The sequence below is a fragment of the Sorex fumeus genome, unplaced genomic scaffold (genome assembly GCF_029834395.1).
Source record: "Sorex fumeus unplaced genomic scaffold, SorFum_2.1 ptg000028l, whole genome shotgun sequence".
Taxonomy (NCBI): Eukaryota; Metazoa; Chordata; class Mammalia; order Eulipotyphla; family Soricidae; genus Sorex; species Sorex fumeus.
In genome coordinates this window covers 15,405,577-15,423,273 of record NW_026606085.1, presented here as the reverse complement: position 1 = coordinate 15,423,273, position 17,697 = coordinate 15,405,577, and the positions used below count along the sequence as shown (strand labels likewise).

The window sequence follows — 17,697 nt, the reverse complement described above, 5'->3', positions numbered from 1 at the left end:
TCAAAATTTTGTCCTACCAAGAGTTTTTCTGAGAGCCAGTTTAACATCTTTGTTCCTCAAGCTGTAGATTAAAGGGTTCATCATGGGAACCACACTTGTGTAAAACACAGAGGAGATTTTCCCCTGATCCATAGACATGGAAGAAGAGGGTTTGAGATACATGAACGCGGCTGATCCAAAGAAGAGAGACACAGCAACGATATGGGAGCTGCAGGTGCTGAAGGCCTTGGACCTGCCCTCCGTGGAGCTCATGCGGAGGACGCTGGCAATAATGAACCCATAAGAGACAAAGATGGTGAAACTGGGCACAACAAGGGTGATGCCCACCACAATGACCACAACCAGCTCATTGATGTGGGTGTCCGTGCAAGAGAGCTGCAGCACCGGGAGGATGTCACAAAAATAGTGGTTGATAGTGTTGGCATTACAGAAGGTCAGTCTCAGCATAAATCCAGTGTGGATCATGGCTTTGGAAAATGATATCAGGTAGGAGACAAGCATCAGGCTGGCACACACCTTAGGGGACATGGCAATGCTATACATCAGTGGGTTGCAGATGGCCACATAGCGGTCATAGGCCATGGACGCCAGCACGTAGCACTCAGAAATGGCAAAAAAACAAAAGAAGTAAAGCTGGGCCATGCACCCTCTGAAGGAGATTATATTCTTCTCTGACACGAAGTTAACCAGCATCTTGGGTGTAAACACGGTAGAATAACAGAGGTCCACAAAAGACAGATTAAAGAGGAAAAAATACATGGGGGTCTGGAGATTGGAATTCAGCCCAATAAGAGTCATCAACCCCAAGTTTCCTAACACAATGATTATATACATTACTAGAAAGATGAAGAACAAGGGAAGTTGAAGATCTGATTGGTCCGTTAATCCCATCAGAATGAATTCTGTCACAAAAGAAACATTTCCAAGAGCCATGCTTTCCCGAGAAATCTGTGAGCACAGAAGCAGAAGTTTACAATTAAAAAAATATCCAGTCTTCCCAGTATCTTGTCTACAAGAGAGAATCTATGTTAGAAATATCTGAAACCAACTCATTCAAGACACCTATATCCTGCCTTTACCGTCAACATAATACTGAGTGACACTAACTTTCTCTTTTATAGTCTTCATGAGCTAAGCCCAGGGGTCCTGTGGACTGAGCCCAGAAAGGAGAGTCTCTCATCTCATTAGTTTCCATCACTTCCCATCTCCCCACTCAAGCAAAACTGGAGTTGGCATCCCCACCTCCTGGACCTAACTCTTGTGCCCGTCAGCCAGGGAAGTGTGGTGGGTGGCTGGGGTGTGGAATGAGACTGTTCTCAGTCTAGATCCAAGCATGGGACCAAATGTGAGAAATGTGGTTCCTGTCCATGTGAGAGTCAGATGAGAACTGCATGGTGGGGACCACGGGTATAGTACAGGGATGTGCTTGACTTCACCTGGTTCAATCCCTGGTACTGCATATGGTTCCCTGAGAAACTCCATGAGTGATTCCTGGGCACAGAGCCAGGAGTAAACCCTGAGCACAGAGCCAGGAGTAAGCCCTGAGCATAGAGTGAGAAAATAAGCCCTGAGCACAACCCCATGAAATCCCAACTGTAAAGTGAGCTTTTATCCCTGTCCCCCACACCACACACACACACATACACACACACACACACACACACACACACACACACACACACACACAAGTGGAGCTCTGAACACGGGATACCTCAGAAGAGTCTTCGCTGTCCCAAAAAGAGATTCACCTGCAAATCTCCCAATGGAGAACTGGAATCTGTCTTGTCCTCCACTTCACAGTTTCCAGAAGAACCTTCCACAGACAAACACTCATCAGGGACTCACCCTTTCAGGCCAGACTCTCTCTATGCTCCCTCATCACAGCCAGCCTCTGCCTTCAGGACGACGCTGCAGACTCATTCTGTATCTGGCCAGAGATCTTTCCAAGCCACAGCTCAGGACAGCTCTGGCTGTGACTCGAATCCTCTGAGCAACCCAACAAGAGCTGCTCTTGCTCTCAGTCACCGCTTGGTGACTTAAGGTGCCTGGCTGTGAGGTGACCCCACCCCCCACCCCACAATGTACCTGCTGACAGATAGGGCAGAGCCTGCTCAGTCCTTCCCCAGAGCAGAGGCCCTGTGTGGAACAATAGGATCATTTCAGCCCCAAACCATGTCCTGGGTGGCTCGGAGAGACTCAATATTTTACTCAATATTTCCCTCACCTTACTTCAGGGATAGTGCAGCTCCCCAAACAGAGAGGGAAATAAACATGCAACTCCCCCTCCCCCTTTTTTCTTGTCTCTTCCCCACTTACCTCTCATGTCCTAAATGGAAATTTTTCTACTCCCAAGGGATTCTTTATTTCTTTATCTGAATAGTTTTTAGATGCAGTGACTCCCATTGTGTTGTCTCTCTCCTGGGATATATCTGACATCATTTCTAATGTTGTGTATTCCTTCGAATGTTTTAACATTTAAATGACTACCAGAAAATTCTAGCTAACTGCCCCACTGGGGCCTTGTCTGTAATTTTTCCATGACTAGAGCCATCTATTTCTTTTTGTCATAGAAACAGAAGGTTTAATGGGGTTAGAGGGTGTTATGTTTCCAAGCTATGTGCCCTGGTATATAGTTAACATCTTTCTTCTGTGTTTCAGCTTTTTAAAACAGGAATGGTAGAAGTTACTCTTTTGTGGAGCTCTTTTAAAATCATAAAAGTAGCCATCAGAACCAGAATGACAGTCCAGTGGGGAGGCGTTTGTCTTGCACACAGCCACCCAGGGTTCAGTCCTGGTTGTTCCCCAGGAACACTAATTCTTTGTCCCCACCTCCACCCCATATAAGTGACAAATTCTATAAGAACAGATGTCTTTTCTGCTGTGTTTATTTGGTAAGTTCACTCTAAAATATGTAACAAAAAGTTGATCCTTTCAGTTAAAAACTTTCCCACAAGGAAAAAAAAAACTACAAGCCAGGAACACAGTATAGAACTGACCAACACCCATGTTGGTAGGGTTAAGGGGTGGAAGGGGGGGCATTGAGGGTCCTTGTGGGAGGGAGGTGGTGATGGTTGTGGTGTTGGAATTGTGTGCATGGGAAACCATCGTTAACAGCACTATAAATCACTCAATCAACTTTTTAAAACTTTTTCTAAACAAGAGATAAAGATAATATAAATTAGTTTCCCACTCAGTTTGCTTAGTTCTCTGACCCTTTTCCAATTTAGCATTTTAAAAAAAGCTAATTTAGCGATTTCAAGGAATTTTTTAAATTTCTATTGGATTTATTTATTTATTGCTTTTTGGGTCACACCCAGCGATGCTCAGGGGTCACTCCTGGCTCTGCACTCAGGAATTACTCCTGTCAATGCTTGGGGGACCATATGGGATGCCAGGGATCGAACCCGGGTCGGCCGCATGCAAGACAAACACCCTACCCGCTGTGCTATCGCTCCGGCCCCTGGATTTTTTTAAACTCCTTTAAAAGTCGGATTCATGGACCAGAGTGACATTACAGCAGGTAGGGTGCTGCTGTTCAATCTCCAACACCTCATATTATCCCGCAAGCCCACTAGGAATGATCCCTGAACGCAGAGCCAGGTTTAAACCCTGAGCATCATCAGGTGTGGGCCCCAATCAGTCTCCCCGCAATTAAAATAATAATAATAATAATAAAAGCCTGAAATTTTTACAAAAGAAAGGGCCCAAACATTTTTTAATAAAGTGTATTTTTTTTATTTTGCTTTTTGGGTCACACCTTTGCTTTTTGGCAATGCACAGGGGTTACTCCTGGCTCATGCACTCAGGAATCACTCCTGGCATTGCTAGGGGAACCATATGGGATGCTGGAAATTGAACCTGTGTTGGCCGCATGCAAGGCAAATGCCCTACCTGCTGTACTATCGCTCCAGCCCCTGGGCCTAAAATATTAAACACACATGAAAAATCAGTTCCAGATGGGGACAGTTGATACAGTATCACCCATTAGAAAGGATTTTAACTCTACTCAAATAAATAGAAATTGACATCAGAAAACATCCAGTTCTTACTAAATAAACTTTGAATTCCACCCCAACAAATCGAATCTGAAAAACCTTCCATCTTTATCGCAGAAGTGGAATTCTCCTGTTATTCAGGGAGGCAGGACAGAGTATTCAAAATACTTTGAACCCAAGAGACAGAATCTTCCCCTCCTCATGGAGAGAGAACAGTTATCAGTAAAAGTTAAAGACAGAAAACTTAGCCAATGAATAGGAAACTTGGAACCCAAGGGTCTTACCACAGGAAGCTTCAAGCATTAGGGAGGGGACAGAGGACAACAGCTTTGCTGCAGGTGTCTGCACTGGAATCCAGTGTTGAAGCATAGTGTCACTTCTGTTCTCACTTCTGACACCACTTCCAATAATGAAGCTAAAATAAAATAAATGTGTGTATGTGAAGTCTTAGTTTTCAAAATTAGATGGTCTGGCTTAGATATTAATCCAAACTTTTTTCTATCAGGGTCTCTGAGAGGTTTCTTAAATCTTTTATCAAGAAGAATGGGCCAGGAAGATCAAACTCCAAAAAGCTGCTTGCTGAGGGTTAGGGTTTTCTAGAGACTACATTCCTGAGACATTGACTCTTAGGCAAGCTCATTTTGGTGCAAAGAAGAAAAAGCATTTGAACAATTCTCTAAGAAGTTCGTGTCTAGCAATAAATGGGCTACTGGCTGTCCACATAGAGTCATTTTTAAGTTAAAACATCGATAAGTCGGAGTCTCAGCAGAAGATGGAATCCATTTAGTCAACCTAAATATCCATGTTCACAGAGAATGTCCATCATGTTGGAATTTGATGGTTTGGGCATGATTGTGCTAGGGTTATGGGGTTGGGAGATGTGTTGTCACATTCAAAACATTGCTCCAAAGGATTGCTGGTCTGCAAATTTCCATCCATCAGAGATAAAGCTGGTCCCCACCTTCTACCTCCTATTAACCAATTTTAATACATCATCAGAATTGTTAACTCCTGCCCTTATTAAACCAACTGCATCAACTACCATATATATATGTTTATATATGTGTGTATATATATGTATGTGTGTGTATATATACACAAATATATATATGAAGGATAACTGGCTTGTGCTTTCTCCTCTGCCACAAAGTTTAGGTTCATCGGGTGAAGCCCATCACAGTGCTCCTGAAGCACCTCCATTCCTCTGTGTTTATTTTAATATAGCTCTAAACGTTTTAGGATAACATTGGTATGACCTGTGTCCCTTGCCGCAGAGAGCTTATCACAGTGCTCCTGAGGCACTTTCATTCCACTGTGTTTATCTGTAAACTCTTCTCTATGCTCTCTTCCCCAACCGGTCTATCATCTTTTTCCCCTAATCAGACTCTGTTAACTTGTAAGGTCAGATTCCTCAGAAATCTATTTTATATTTATTAATGAAATATTGCATTTCTCCTCTCCTTATATCTTTTGAATAGTTTACTTTAAAGCAATGTCCTTTTTGTATAGACACAGGAATACAGTTAATATTATGCTTTTGTAACTAAGGAGCTAGTTGATTCCAAACAATTCTCCAGGGCATGTGCTTCCTCGACAAAAGCCTCAATTGCCCTTAGTTCCTAGCACCCCATAAGCATGGTTCCAACGAGGGACTGAATGGACCCAGGGAAAGCTCTGAGCTACCATGGCATCGAAATGGGCCAGGCCAAGGTACCACAATAAGTTAAGAGTATGGTCATGGATAAATTCTGTCATGATCCAAAAGTAACAACAAGATTAGGATCCTGCTAGGGATAGGAAAGACTACTCTGGCCTGACCACTGTAGTCTGAGATCGAGGTGGCCCTTAGGAGGGCAATCCTATAAGCTTAATGTATCTCTTACTGTGTACATACAAAATGATTAATATTTTGAATGTATGTTTGTTGGACTAAGGAGAGAAGAAACACACCATGGTTAGAATTTCAGTCTTGGGAGAGTCGTCTTACTAAATGAGTATCTGTCCTAGAAGAAGCTTCCCCTAAGCAAAGGACTTAACCCCAGTTTATTGTGACCATACCTATGTGTAAGCCCCAACCACATGCTTTTGGGATTTAACTAGGCTGTAAGAGTGGGCTGGGGGAGTGGAGCCAGGAGGAAATTAAGTAGGATTAAGAAGGAGAATGAAGTAGCATGGGGGAGGAAGAAGCAGGAGAAGAATCAGAAGAGAATGGAGATGGGAATGGAATAAACTGCAACTGACACCAACCAGCCTGGCCCTCATTCCTTCCTTTGCCTGCCCATAGCAAGTGACCTCCCTGGGGTGGGGGAAGCGGCATGAGACTACCGAACGCAGGCAGCAGAGAGTGAGAGAGAGGCACCGTGGACCAGTTCATATTCTATTTAGTAAATATATATATATATATATATATGTATATATATAGGCTGGAGCGATAGCATAGCGGGTAGGCTGTTTGTCTTGCATGCCGCTGACCCAGGAAACCCTGCTTCGATACTCCGCCCCTCTCGGAGAGCCGGGCAAGCTACTGAGAGTACCTTGCCCGCACACAGTAACAACAAATCTCACAATGGAGATGTTACTGGGCCCACTCGAGCAAATCGATGAACAACGGGAGGACAGTGCTACAAATATCACTTTTTAATCACTTAACTTCCTGTTAGTAGTCGATTTGCTCGAGCGGGCGCCAGTAACATCTCCATTTGTCCCTGTTGCGTGCTAGTGTAGCCCAATGGCATCTATTCGCTCCGGGAACATGAAGGGCCTCAAACCGATCGTTCATGATCTTGACGAAGAAGTCTGACCATCTGGTAGGTGGGCGGCCACGCGGTCTTTTGACATCCCATGGAATCCAATCAGTAACAGTTCTAGTCCAACGGTCGTCTTTAAATCTCATTACGTGAACAGCCCATCTGATTTTCGACACCTTGGCAATAACTACAAATATACAAATATATATATATGTATATATATATATATATATATATATTCCTGCTTGTGTATAGCAACTCCTTTTGCTTTAAGTCTTATAATCTTTGCTACTTTTCCAGCATCGTTTTCCTTAACCCCACCATAAAGGCTGTTACAAAAATTTGTAATGTACCTAGATTCCCATTTCATAACTGAAATCCTTCCTGGAACTGTCCAAACATCTTAAGTGCTTTTTATCAAATTGAATAGATCAAGCTTCTACAGATTTTTGAGAAATGTAAAATGTCACTTGACTACCATTACACTGTCATACAGAATAGTTTCACTAAAAAGTCCTAATGTTTCTTCTTGCTTTCCTATGCAACCTCCCCCAAAAAATTGACAATATTTTAAGTGTCTCTATAGTTTTGCCTTTCCCAGAATGTCACAAAATTGGAAAGATTTTTTTCATGAGTGATCTGTATTTAATGTTTCTGTATGCCTTTGTTTTTTTTATTGCTGAATATTTCTATTCGTTAAACAGTTTAACAATGGAGCGATAGCACAGCGGTAGGGTGTTCGCCTTACAAGCGGCCAACATGACCGACCCGAGTTCGATTCCTCTGCCCCTCTCGGAGAGCCCGGCAAGCTACTGAGAGTATTCGATATGCCAAACACAGTAACAACAAAGTCTCCAATGGAGACGTTACTGGGCCCGCTCGAGCAAATCGACGATCAACGGGAGGGCCTTTACCTTTTATTTCTATTCGTGTACTATAGTTTACTCATTTTTTTTAGTTTCTTTTTTTTCTTCTTATATTTATTTATTGAATTACTGTGGGAAAAGTTACAAAGCTTTCAGGTTTAAGTATCAGTCATACAATGATCAAACACCTTTCCCTTCACCAGTACTCATTTTTCACCACCAAGAACCCCAATATACCCCCCTCCCAACCCCTCCCAATGCCTGTGAGGCAGATGATTTCTACTTAACTCTTCTCTACATTGATTGCATTCATCACTTCGACAAAAGGTGCACCATTATTGTTTAGAATTCCCCCCCACAACAATCAGAATTGCTGAAAAGTCATTGTGAAATACTTTGTTTTCTATAGCTGGTATGAGAATCATACAATGTCTCATGGCCGCAAAAGCGGCCACGCAATTTTGGATTTCTGCAAAGAGCCAGATAATTACGAGATTGGTTTCTGTGCATTTGCTGTTATGGCTGTGCCAGAAAGCCACTCGTGGGAGGCAACTCGTGACCTCGGTAGGGCATGAAGGACGAGCTGGTACCGCCCTCCTTCCCATGAGACTGCAGTTGCCCTGTCACCTGGCTTTCCTATAAGCTCTGAGGTGGCGGCCACCTTGCCACTGGGGGGAAAAAGGCGGAAGGGAGTAACACCCTTTCCCTCCTGGGGAGGCACAGCACCAGAGTTTAACTCACAGACCATTCACTTTTCTGCTACAAGATGCTGGGCTCTGGACTAAGTCCTTTTGCCTCTTGAGCCATGTCCATGCCAGAGAGCTGCTCGTGGGAGGCAACTCGTGATGTTGGTAGGGCGTGAAGGATGAGCCGGTACCATCCCCCTTCCAATGAGACTGCAGTTGCCCCATCACCGCTGGCTCATACCTGGCTTTCCAATAAGCTCTGAGGTGGCGGCCACCTTGTATGTGGTCCAGATGCATTTCTACCAAAAGCCACTGGGTTTTGAGATTTGTTTCTGAGTCTCTGGGATCATGGCTATTAATCAGCTTGATCAGGAGCTAGAGAGGCTATTTGTAGGCGGCGACTTGGGGTCTCGTTGGGATGGGGAGAAAAGGTCCAGTTCCACCCACATCTGGTGAGGCCCCACGTGTTTCGTCACTGCAGACCCAAACCTGACTTTCCAGTGGCCTCTGGAGGATGGCGATCACTGGGCCGCCAGGGGGAATAGGCGAAGGCACAAAACCTATTTCCACTTGGAGTGGCCCAGCGCCAGTAAATTACTGCAGGAACAGGATGTGTTTCTGTCAAAAGCCTTTGGGTTCCGAGATTCGTTTCTGAGTCTCTGGGATCATGGCCATTAAGCAGTTCGATCAGGAACCAGAGAGGCCATGCCTCCAATTATATAGCTGAGCCGGAGGTGGTTTGTGGGTGTGTCTCCCCCATACCTAACTTTTGGCCATTTACTTTCTTGGTAAACTTTGTTCCAAGTTTTTGGGGTCTGGACAAAGGCACAGCAGCAATTTTGGGGTATCTGAAAGTCTGACGGTGCCATCAAGATGCTGCTGCACTCATCTCACAGGTACAGATTGACCTGCTGGAGGCACCATACCCCCAGTTTATTCATTTTTTAAGACATGTTTACTTCAAGATTTTGGCAATCATGACTGTAAAATAGTTGTAAATATTCACATGCAGGTTGTTGTGTGGATACAAATTTTTAACTTAAGGATCATGATCACTGTACAAGAAGATGGTATTTTTATCTTTTTTTAATTTTTTTTTAATTTTTTATTAGTGAAACTCCATGTGGTACAGTTGTTGACCTTACAAATGTTTGTGCTTGGATTTCAGTTATACAATGATTGAATACCCATCCCTCCACTGGTGCCCATTCCCCACCTCCAATGCTCCCAGAACCCCTCCTACCCCCCCACCCCCCATCCCACCCCACCCCTGTGGCAAGGCATTCCCTTTTGTTCTCGCTCCCTTTGGATGCTGTGGTTTGCAAAAGAGGCATTGAGTGGCAATCATGTTCGGTCTATAGTCTATTTTCAGCATGCATCTCTCATCCTGGGAGGGTCCTCCCAACACCCTTTACTTGGTGCTCACCTCTCTATCTGAGCTGCCTTCTCCCTCAGCATGTGCAACTGGCCTCCAAGCCATGGAGTGAAACTCCTGGTACTTATCTCGGCTATTCTTGGGTGTTAGTCTCCCAATTTGTTATTTTATATTCCCCAGATAAATGCAATCTTTTTATGTCTGTCCCTCTCTTTCTGACTCATTTCGCTTAGCATGATATTTTCCATGTAGTACCACTTGTATATAAATTTTATGACTTCATCTTTTCTAACAGCTACATAGTACTCCATTGTGTAAATGTACCAAAGTTTCTTTAACCAGTCATCTGATGTCGGGCACTCGTTTTTTTTCCAAATTTTGGCTATTGTGAATAGTGCAGCAATGAACATAGAAGTGCAAATGTCATTTCGACTGTACTTTTTGCCTCGCCAGGATATATTCCCAGTAGTGGTATTGCTGGGTCAAATGGGAGCTCAATTTCTAATTTTTTGAGAATTGTCCATACTGTTTTCCAAAAGGGAAAACAGTCAGCATTCCCACCAGCAGTGAAGGAGAGTCCCTTTCTCACCTCATCCACACCTACACCGGTTGCTTTTGTTCTTTTGGATTTGGGCCAGTCTCTGTGGTGTGAGATGATATCTCATTGTTGTTTTGATTTGCATCTCCCTGATGATTAGTGATGTAGAGCATTTTCTCATATGCCTTTTAGACATTCGGATTTCTTCTTTGGGAAAGTTTCTGTTCATTTCGTCACCCCATTTTTTGATGGGGTTAGATGTTTTCTTCTTGTAGAGTTCAACCAGTATGCTTTGAATGTCCTTGATATCAACCCTTTATCAGATGGGTATTGGGTAAATATCCTTTCCCATTCTGTAGATTGTCTTTGTATTCTGGTTATTGTATCTTTTGAGGTGCAGAAGCTTCTTAATTTAAGATAGTCCCATTTGTTTATATCTGTTTCCACTTGGTTGTTCAGTGGAGTGTCGTCTTTGAAGATACCATTAGCCTCAATATCCTGGAGAGTTTTGCCAACCTTGTCTTCAATGTATCTTATGAATTTTGGCCTGATGTTGAGATTTGTAATCCATTTTGATCTGACTTTTGTGCATAGTGTTAGGTCGAGGTCTAAGCCCATTTTTTTTTGCATGTGGTTGTCCAGTTATGCCAGCATCACTTGTTGAAGAGACTTTCCTTGTTCCACTTCACATTTCTTGCTCCCTTATCAAAGATTAGATGTTCATACGTTTGGTGTTGTGTGTACGGATATTCCAACCTGTTCCATTGGTCTGCGGCCCTGGCTTTGTTCCAGTACCATGCTGTTTTAATTATTACCACTTTGTAGTAGAATTTGAGGTTGGGGAGGGTAATGCCTCCCCGTGTCTTTTTCCCAAGAATTACATTAGCTATTCATGGGCATTTGTTGTTCCATATAAATTTCAGGAGTGCTTGATCTATTTTTTTGTAAGAATTTCATGGGTATCCTTATAGGGATCGTGTTGAATCAATATAATGCTTTCAGGAGTATTGCCATTTTGACGATGTTGATTCTTCCTATCCATGAGCAGGGGATGTGTTTCCATTTCCGCATGTCCTCTTTTAGTTCATGGAGTAGCATTTTGTAGTTTTCATTGTAGAGATCCTTTACCTCTTTAGTTAGGCTGATTCAGAGGTATTTGATTTTCTGGGGCACAATTGTGAATGGGATTATTTTTTTCATGTCACTTTCCTCTCTCTCATTATTTGCATATAGGAAGGCCATGGATTTTTGGGCGTTGATTTTATAGCCTGCAACTTTACTATACAAAGTTATTGTTTCTAGGAGTTTCTTGGTAGAGGCTTTAGGATTCTCAAGATATAGTATCATATCGGGCTGGAGCGATAGCACAGCGGGTAGGGCGTTTGCCTTGCATGCAGCCAACATGGCTGACCCTAGTTCAATTCCTCCACCCCTCTCGGAGAGCCCGGTAAGCTACCGAGAGTATCTCGCCCACACGGCAGAGCCTGGCAAGCTACCCGTGATGTATTCGATACAAACACAGTAACAACGAAGTCTCCAATGGAGACATTACTGGGCCCGCTCGAGCAAATCGATGAACAATGGGAGGACAGTGACAGTGACAGTATCATATTGTCTGTGAATAGTGAGAGCTTGATTTCTTCCTTTCCTATCTGGATACCTTTAATGACTTTTTCCTGCCTAATCGCTATTGCAAGTACTTCCAGTACTATGTTAAACAGAAGTGGTGATATTTGGCATCCTTGTCTTGTCCCTGATCTTAGAGGAAAGGTCCCTAGTTTTTCCCCATTGAGGATAATGCTTGCCATGGGTTTGTCGTAGATGGCTTTGACTATCTTGAGGAAAGTTCCTTCAAAACCCATTTTGGTCAGAGTTTTCATTATAATCGGGTGCTGTATCTTGTCAAAAGCTTTCTCTGCATCTATTGATATGATCTTATGGTTTTTATCTTTACTTTTGTTGATATGATAGATTATGTTGATTGATTTCTGAATGTTAAACCATCCTTGCATCCCTGGAATGGATCCCACTTGGTCATGGTGTATGATCTTTTTGATAGTTGTTGGATTCTACCTGCTAATATTTTGTTGAGGATCTTCGCATCTGTGTTCATCAGGAATATTGGCCTATAGTTTTCTTTGTTGGTGGTGTCTTTGTTTTCTTTAAGTAAAAAGGAGATATGTGACTCATAGAAGCTGTTTGGGAGGGTTCCTGTTTTTTCAATTTCTTGGAAAAGCTTGAGGAGAACTGGAAGAAGGTCTTCTTTAAATGTTTGTAAGAATTCACTAGTGAACCTGTCTGGGCCTGGGCTTTTGTTTTTGGGAAGACTTTTGGTTACTGCTTCAATTTCCTTGATATGAATGGGTCTATTCAGGTATCCCAAGTCTTCCTGGTTCAGTCTTGGTAGATTATAGGAATCCAGGAATTTATCTATTTCTTCTAGGTTCTCTTGTTTCGTGGCATATAGATTCTCATAGTAGTCTCTGATGATCTTTTGGATTTCATTGGTTTCTGTTGTAATGTCCCCGTTTTCATTTCTAATTCGGTTTATTAGGGTTCTCTTTCTTTCTTTCTTTCTTTCTTTCTTTCTTTCTTTCTTTGTGAGTCTTGCTAGTGGTTTATCAATCTTATTTATTTTCTCAAAGAACCAGCTCTTGGTTTCATTGACCTTTCGAACTGTTTCTTTGGTTTCCATGTCGTTACTTTCTGCTCTAAGTTTTATTATTTCTTTCCTTCAGCCAATTTTGGGTTCCTTTTGTTGGTCTTTTTCCAAAATCTTGAGCTGTGTGGTTAGGTTATCTATGTAGGCCCCTTCTTCTTTCCTTAGGAATGCTTGCAACGCTATAAATTTTCCTCTTAGTACGGCTTTAGCTGCGTCCCATAGGTTCTGGTAGCTCCTGTCATTCTCGTTTGTTTCCAGGTATCTTTTAATTTTGTCTTTGATTTCCTTCCTGACCCACTTGTTGTTCAACATTGAGTTGTTTAATTTCCAGGTGTTTGATTTGTTTTTCAATGTCTTTGTGTGATTCGCTTCTATCTTGAGTGCATCATGGTCTGAAAAGATTGTTGATACAACTTCTATCTTCTTGATTCTATTGAGGTATGTTTTGTGGCCCAGCATGTGGTCTATTTTGGAGAATGTTGTGTGTGCACTGGAGAAGAATGTGTATTCTTTCTTTTTGGGGAGTAAAGCCCTTATAGGTCTATTAGCCCTCTCTCTTCTAGTTCTTCCTTCAAAGCCAATGTTTCCTTGTTGAGTTTCGTTCTTGTTGATCTATCCAGAGGCGATAAGGCGATGTTGAAGTCTCCAACTACTATTGTGTTGCTTCCAATGTCCTCCTTAAAATCTGTTAACAGTTGTTTTAAGTACTTAGCTGGTCCCTCATTAGGTGCGTATTCATTTAACAGTGTGATTTCTTCCTGTTGTATGTATCCCGTGATAAACAGAAAATGGCTTGGCTGTCCCTTCTAATCTTTTTCAACCTGAAATTTATGTTGTCAGATACTAGTATGGGCACCCCAGCTTTTTTGAGGGAGCTGTTTGCTTGCAGGATTGTTTTCCATCCTTTAACTTTGAGTCTGTGTTTTCTCTGATTGTTCAGATGAGTTTCTTGTAGATAACAGAATGTTGGTTTTGATTTCTGGATCCATTTCGTCACTCTGAGTCTCTTGATTGGTGCATTTAGACCATTGACATTGAGAGAGATTATTGTCATGGGGTTTTGTGCTATCTTTCTGTAGGTGTTGGCTGTGTTTCTAAGTGTTTTCCTTCTTATCTTACAGGAGCCCCTTTAATTCTTCTTTTAGATTTGGTTTTGAGTCTATGAAGCTCCCGAGCTGTTGTTTATCTACAAAATGGTGTATTGTTCCATCAAGTTTGAGTGAGAGTTTAGCTGGATAAAGTATTATTGGTGAGGCGTTCATTTCATTGAGTTTTTTCACTATATCCCGCCATTGCCTTCGGGCTTGGAGGGTTTCCTCTGATAGGTCTGCTGTGAATCTAAGGTGTTCTCCTTAGTATGTGATTTCCTTCTTTGACCTTGCTGCTTGTAGTATTGTGTCTCTGTCCACAGCATCCATCATTCTGACTATGATATGCCTTGGAGTGTTTTTATTAGGGTCTCTTTTAGCTGGATCCCTTCTGGCTCCTTGGATCTGGATGTCTGCATACTTTAACGCTGGGAACTTTTCAGCAATGATTTCCTTGACTGTGGATTTTTCATTGGGGTTGTCTCCCTGTCCAATGATTCTAATGTTGTTCCTGTTGACATCATCCCCTAGGTCTCTGATTCTCCTTAGAGCCATTTTGAGGACTTTTCCAATGGCTTGTTGTTCCCTATGGGATTTCTATTGCTCATCTTCAAGCTCACTGATCCTGTCTTCAGCTGTATTCATCCTACTGCAAAGGGCACTTACTGAGTTTTTAATTTCGTCTACCAAATCCTTTATTTGTGACACTTCTTTTTGTAGCTTTTTTATTTCTGCTCTCATTTCTTCCTGTATTTTCTCGACTATCTGTTCTATTGTTTCTTTCATTTCTTCTTTTAGTTTTCTGGATATCTCCTCCAATGATTCTTTGAGTAGATCCTTGAACATCCTCTGAATTTCATCTCGGAATTTTTTATTGGAGAGATAATATTTATTATGGATAACCCCGGCTGAGGATTCGGGATTCTTTTCTTCCTATTCTCCTTGTAGTGGAGATTTTCGCTGTTTCTTCATGTTGTTTTGGTTGTCTAGAGATAGAACCCTGGAATTCACTATCACTGCTCCCTCATATTGTGGGAAAGAATTCTGGATGAGCTCCTCTCTGGAAAGAAAGATGGCGGCCGCACGGGAGCCTTGTGGAAAGCGGGTTTGAGCCGGGCTCGGGGGAGCGGCGGGGACCTCATGGGAAGGGGGGCTTTGTGGGCCGTCCCCCACGCCCCACCAAGGTCGCCAGCTGCCCCCCACGAGTGGCTCTCCGGCACGGCCACGGCCCCGGAGGCACAAGGACTTAGCACAGAGAACCAGCCGCTTGGAGCAGAAAAGCAAATGGACTTGTGTTGATCCGCGCCACCAAGCCTGCCCGGAGGGGGAAGGGCGTTGACCAGCCCGCCTGCTCCTCTCTGGAAAGAAAGATGGCGGCCGCACGGGAGCCTTGTGGAAAGCGGGTTTGAGCCGGGCTCGGGGGAGCGGCGGGGACCTCATGGGAAGGGGGGCTTTGTGGACCGTCCCCCAAGCCCCACCAAGGTCGCCAGCTGCCCCCCACGAGCGGCTCTCCGGCACGGCCACGGCCCCGGAGGCACAAGGACTTAGCACAGAGAACCAGCCGCTTGGAGCAGAAAAGCAAATGGACTTGTGTTGATCCGCGCCACCAAGCCTGCCCGGAGGGGGAAGGGCGTTGACCAGCCCGCCTGCTCCTCTCTGGAAAGAAAGATAGCGGCCGCACGGGAGCCTTGTGGAAAGCGGGTTTGAGCCGGGCTCGGGGGAGCGGCGGGGACCTCATGGGAAGGGGGGCTTTGTGGGCCGTCCCCCACGCCCCACCAAGGTCGCCAGCTGCCCCCCACGAGCGGCTCTCCGGCACGGCCACGGCCCCGGAGGCACAAGGACTTAGCACAGAGAACCAGCCGCTTGGAGCAGAAAAGCAAATGGACTTGTGTTGATCCGCGCCACCAAGCCTGCCCGGAGGGGGAAGGGCGTTGACCAGCCCGCCTGCTCCTCTCTGGAAAGAAAGATGGCGGCCGCACGGGAGCCTTGTGGAAAGCGGGTTTGAGCCGGGCTCGGGGGAGCGGCGGGGACCTCATGGGAAGGGGGGCTTTGTGGGCCGTCCCCCACGCCCCACCAAGGTCGCCAGCTGCCCCCCACGAGCGGCTCTCCGGCACGGCCACGGCCCCGGAGGCACAAGGACTTAGCACAGAGAACCAGCCGCTTGGAGCAGAAAAGCAAATGGACTTGTGTTGATCCGCGCCACCAAGCCTGCCCGGAGGGGGAAGGGCGTTGACCAGCCCGCCTGCTCCTCTCTGGAAAGAAAGATGGCGGCCGCACGGGAGCCTTGTGGAAAGCGGGTTTGAGCCGGGCTCGGGGGAGCGGCGGGGACCTCATGGGAAGGGGGGCTTTGTGGGCCGTCCCCCACGCCCCACCAAGGTCGCCAGCTGCCCCCCACGAGCGGCTCTCCGGCACGGCCACGGCCCCGGAGGCACAAGGACTTAGCACAGAGAACCAGCCGCTTGGAGCAGAAAAGCAAATGGACTTGTGTTGATCCGCGCCACCAAGCCTGCCCGGAGGGGGAAGGGCGTTGACCAGCCCGCCTGCTCCTCTCTGGAAAGAAAGATGGCGGCCGCACGGGAGCCTTGTGGAAAGCGGGTTTGAGCCGGGCTCGGGGGAGCGGCGGGGACCTCATGGGAAGGGGGGCTTTGTGGGCCGTCCCCCACGCCCCACCAAGGTCGCCAGCTGCCCCCCACGAGCGGCTCTCCGGCACGGCCACGGCCCCGGAGGCACAAGGACTTAGCACAGAGAACCAGCCGCTTGGAGCAGAAAAGCAAATGGACTTGTGTTGATCCGCGCCACCAAGCCTGCCCGGAGGGGGAAGGGCGTTGACCAGCCCGCCTGCTCCTCTCTGGAAAGAAAGATGGCGGCCGCACGGGAGCCTTGTGGAAAGCGGGTTTGAGCCGGGCTCGGGGGAGCGGCGGGGACCTCATGGGAAGGGGGGGCTTTGTGGGCCGTCCCCCACGCCCCACCAAGGTCGCCAGCTGCCCCCCACGAGCGGCTCTCCGGCACGGCCACGGCCCCGGAGGCACAAGGACTTAGCACAGAGAACCAGCCGCTTGGAGCAGAAAAGCAAATGGACTTGTGTTGATCCGCGCCACCAAGCCTGCCCGGAGGGGGAAGGGCGTTGACCAGCCCGCCTGCTCCTCTCTGGAAAGAAAGATGGCGGCCGCACGGGAGCCTTGTGGAAAGCGGGTTTGAGCCGGGCTCGGGGGAGCGGCGGGGACCTCATGGGAAGGGGGGCTTTGTGGGCCGTCCCCCACGCCCCACCAAGGTCGCCAGCTGCCCCCCACGAGCGGCTCTCCGGCACGGCCACGGCCCCGGAGGCACAAGGACTTAGCACAGAGAACCAGCCGCTTGGAGCAGAAAAGCAAATGGACTTGTGTTGATCCGCGCCACCAAGCCTGCCCGGAGGGGGAAGGGCGTTGACCAGCCCGCCTGCTCCTCTCTGGAAAGAAAGATGGCGGCCGCACGGGAGCCTTGTGGAAAGCGGGTTTGAGCCGGGCTCGGGGGAGCGGTGGGGACCTCATGGGAAGGGGGGGCTTTGTGGGCCGTCCCCCACGCCCCACCAAGGTCGCCAGCTGCCCCCCACGAGCGGCTCTCCGGCACGGCCACGGCCCCGGAGGCACAAGGACTTAGCACAGAGAACCAGCCGCTTGGAGCAGAAAAGCAAATGGACTTGTGTTGATCCGCGCCACCAAGCCTGCCCGGAGGGGGAAGGGCGTTGACCAGCCCGCCTGCTC

General features: G+C 46.2%; 1 protein-coding gene across 1 annotated transcript; it reads right to left on the bottom strand.

The window, feature by feature from the left end:
- On the bottom strand, positions 1–942 carry LOC130024296 (olfactory receptor 147-like). The gene has a single exon (XM_056115001.1). The coding sequence runs from the start codon at positions 931–933 to the stop codon at positions 1–3; it is 933 nt and encodes a 310-aa protein (XP_055970976.1). The 5' UTR covers positions 934–942.
- Between the last annotated feature and the right edge of the window lie 16,755 nt (positions 943–17,697).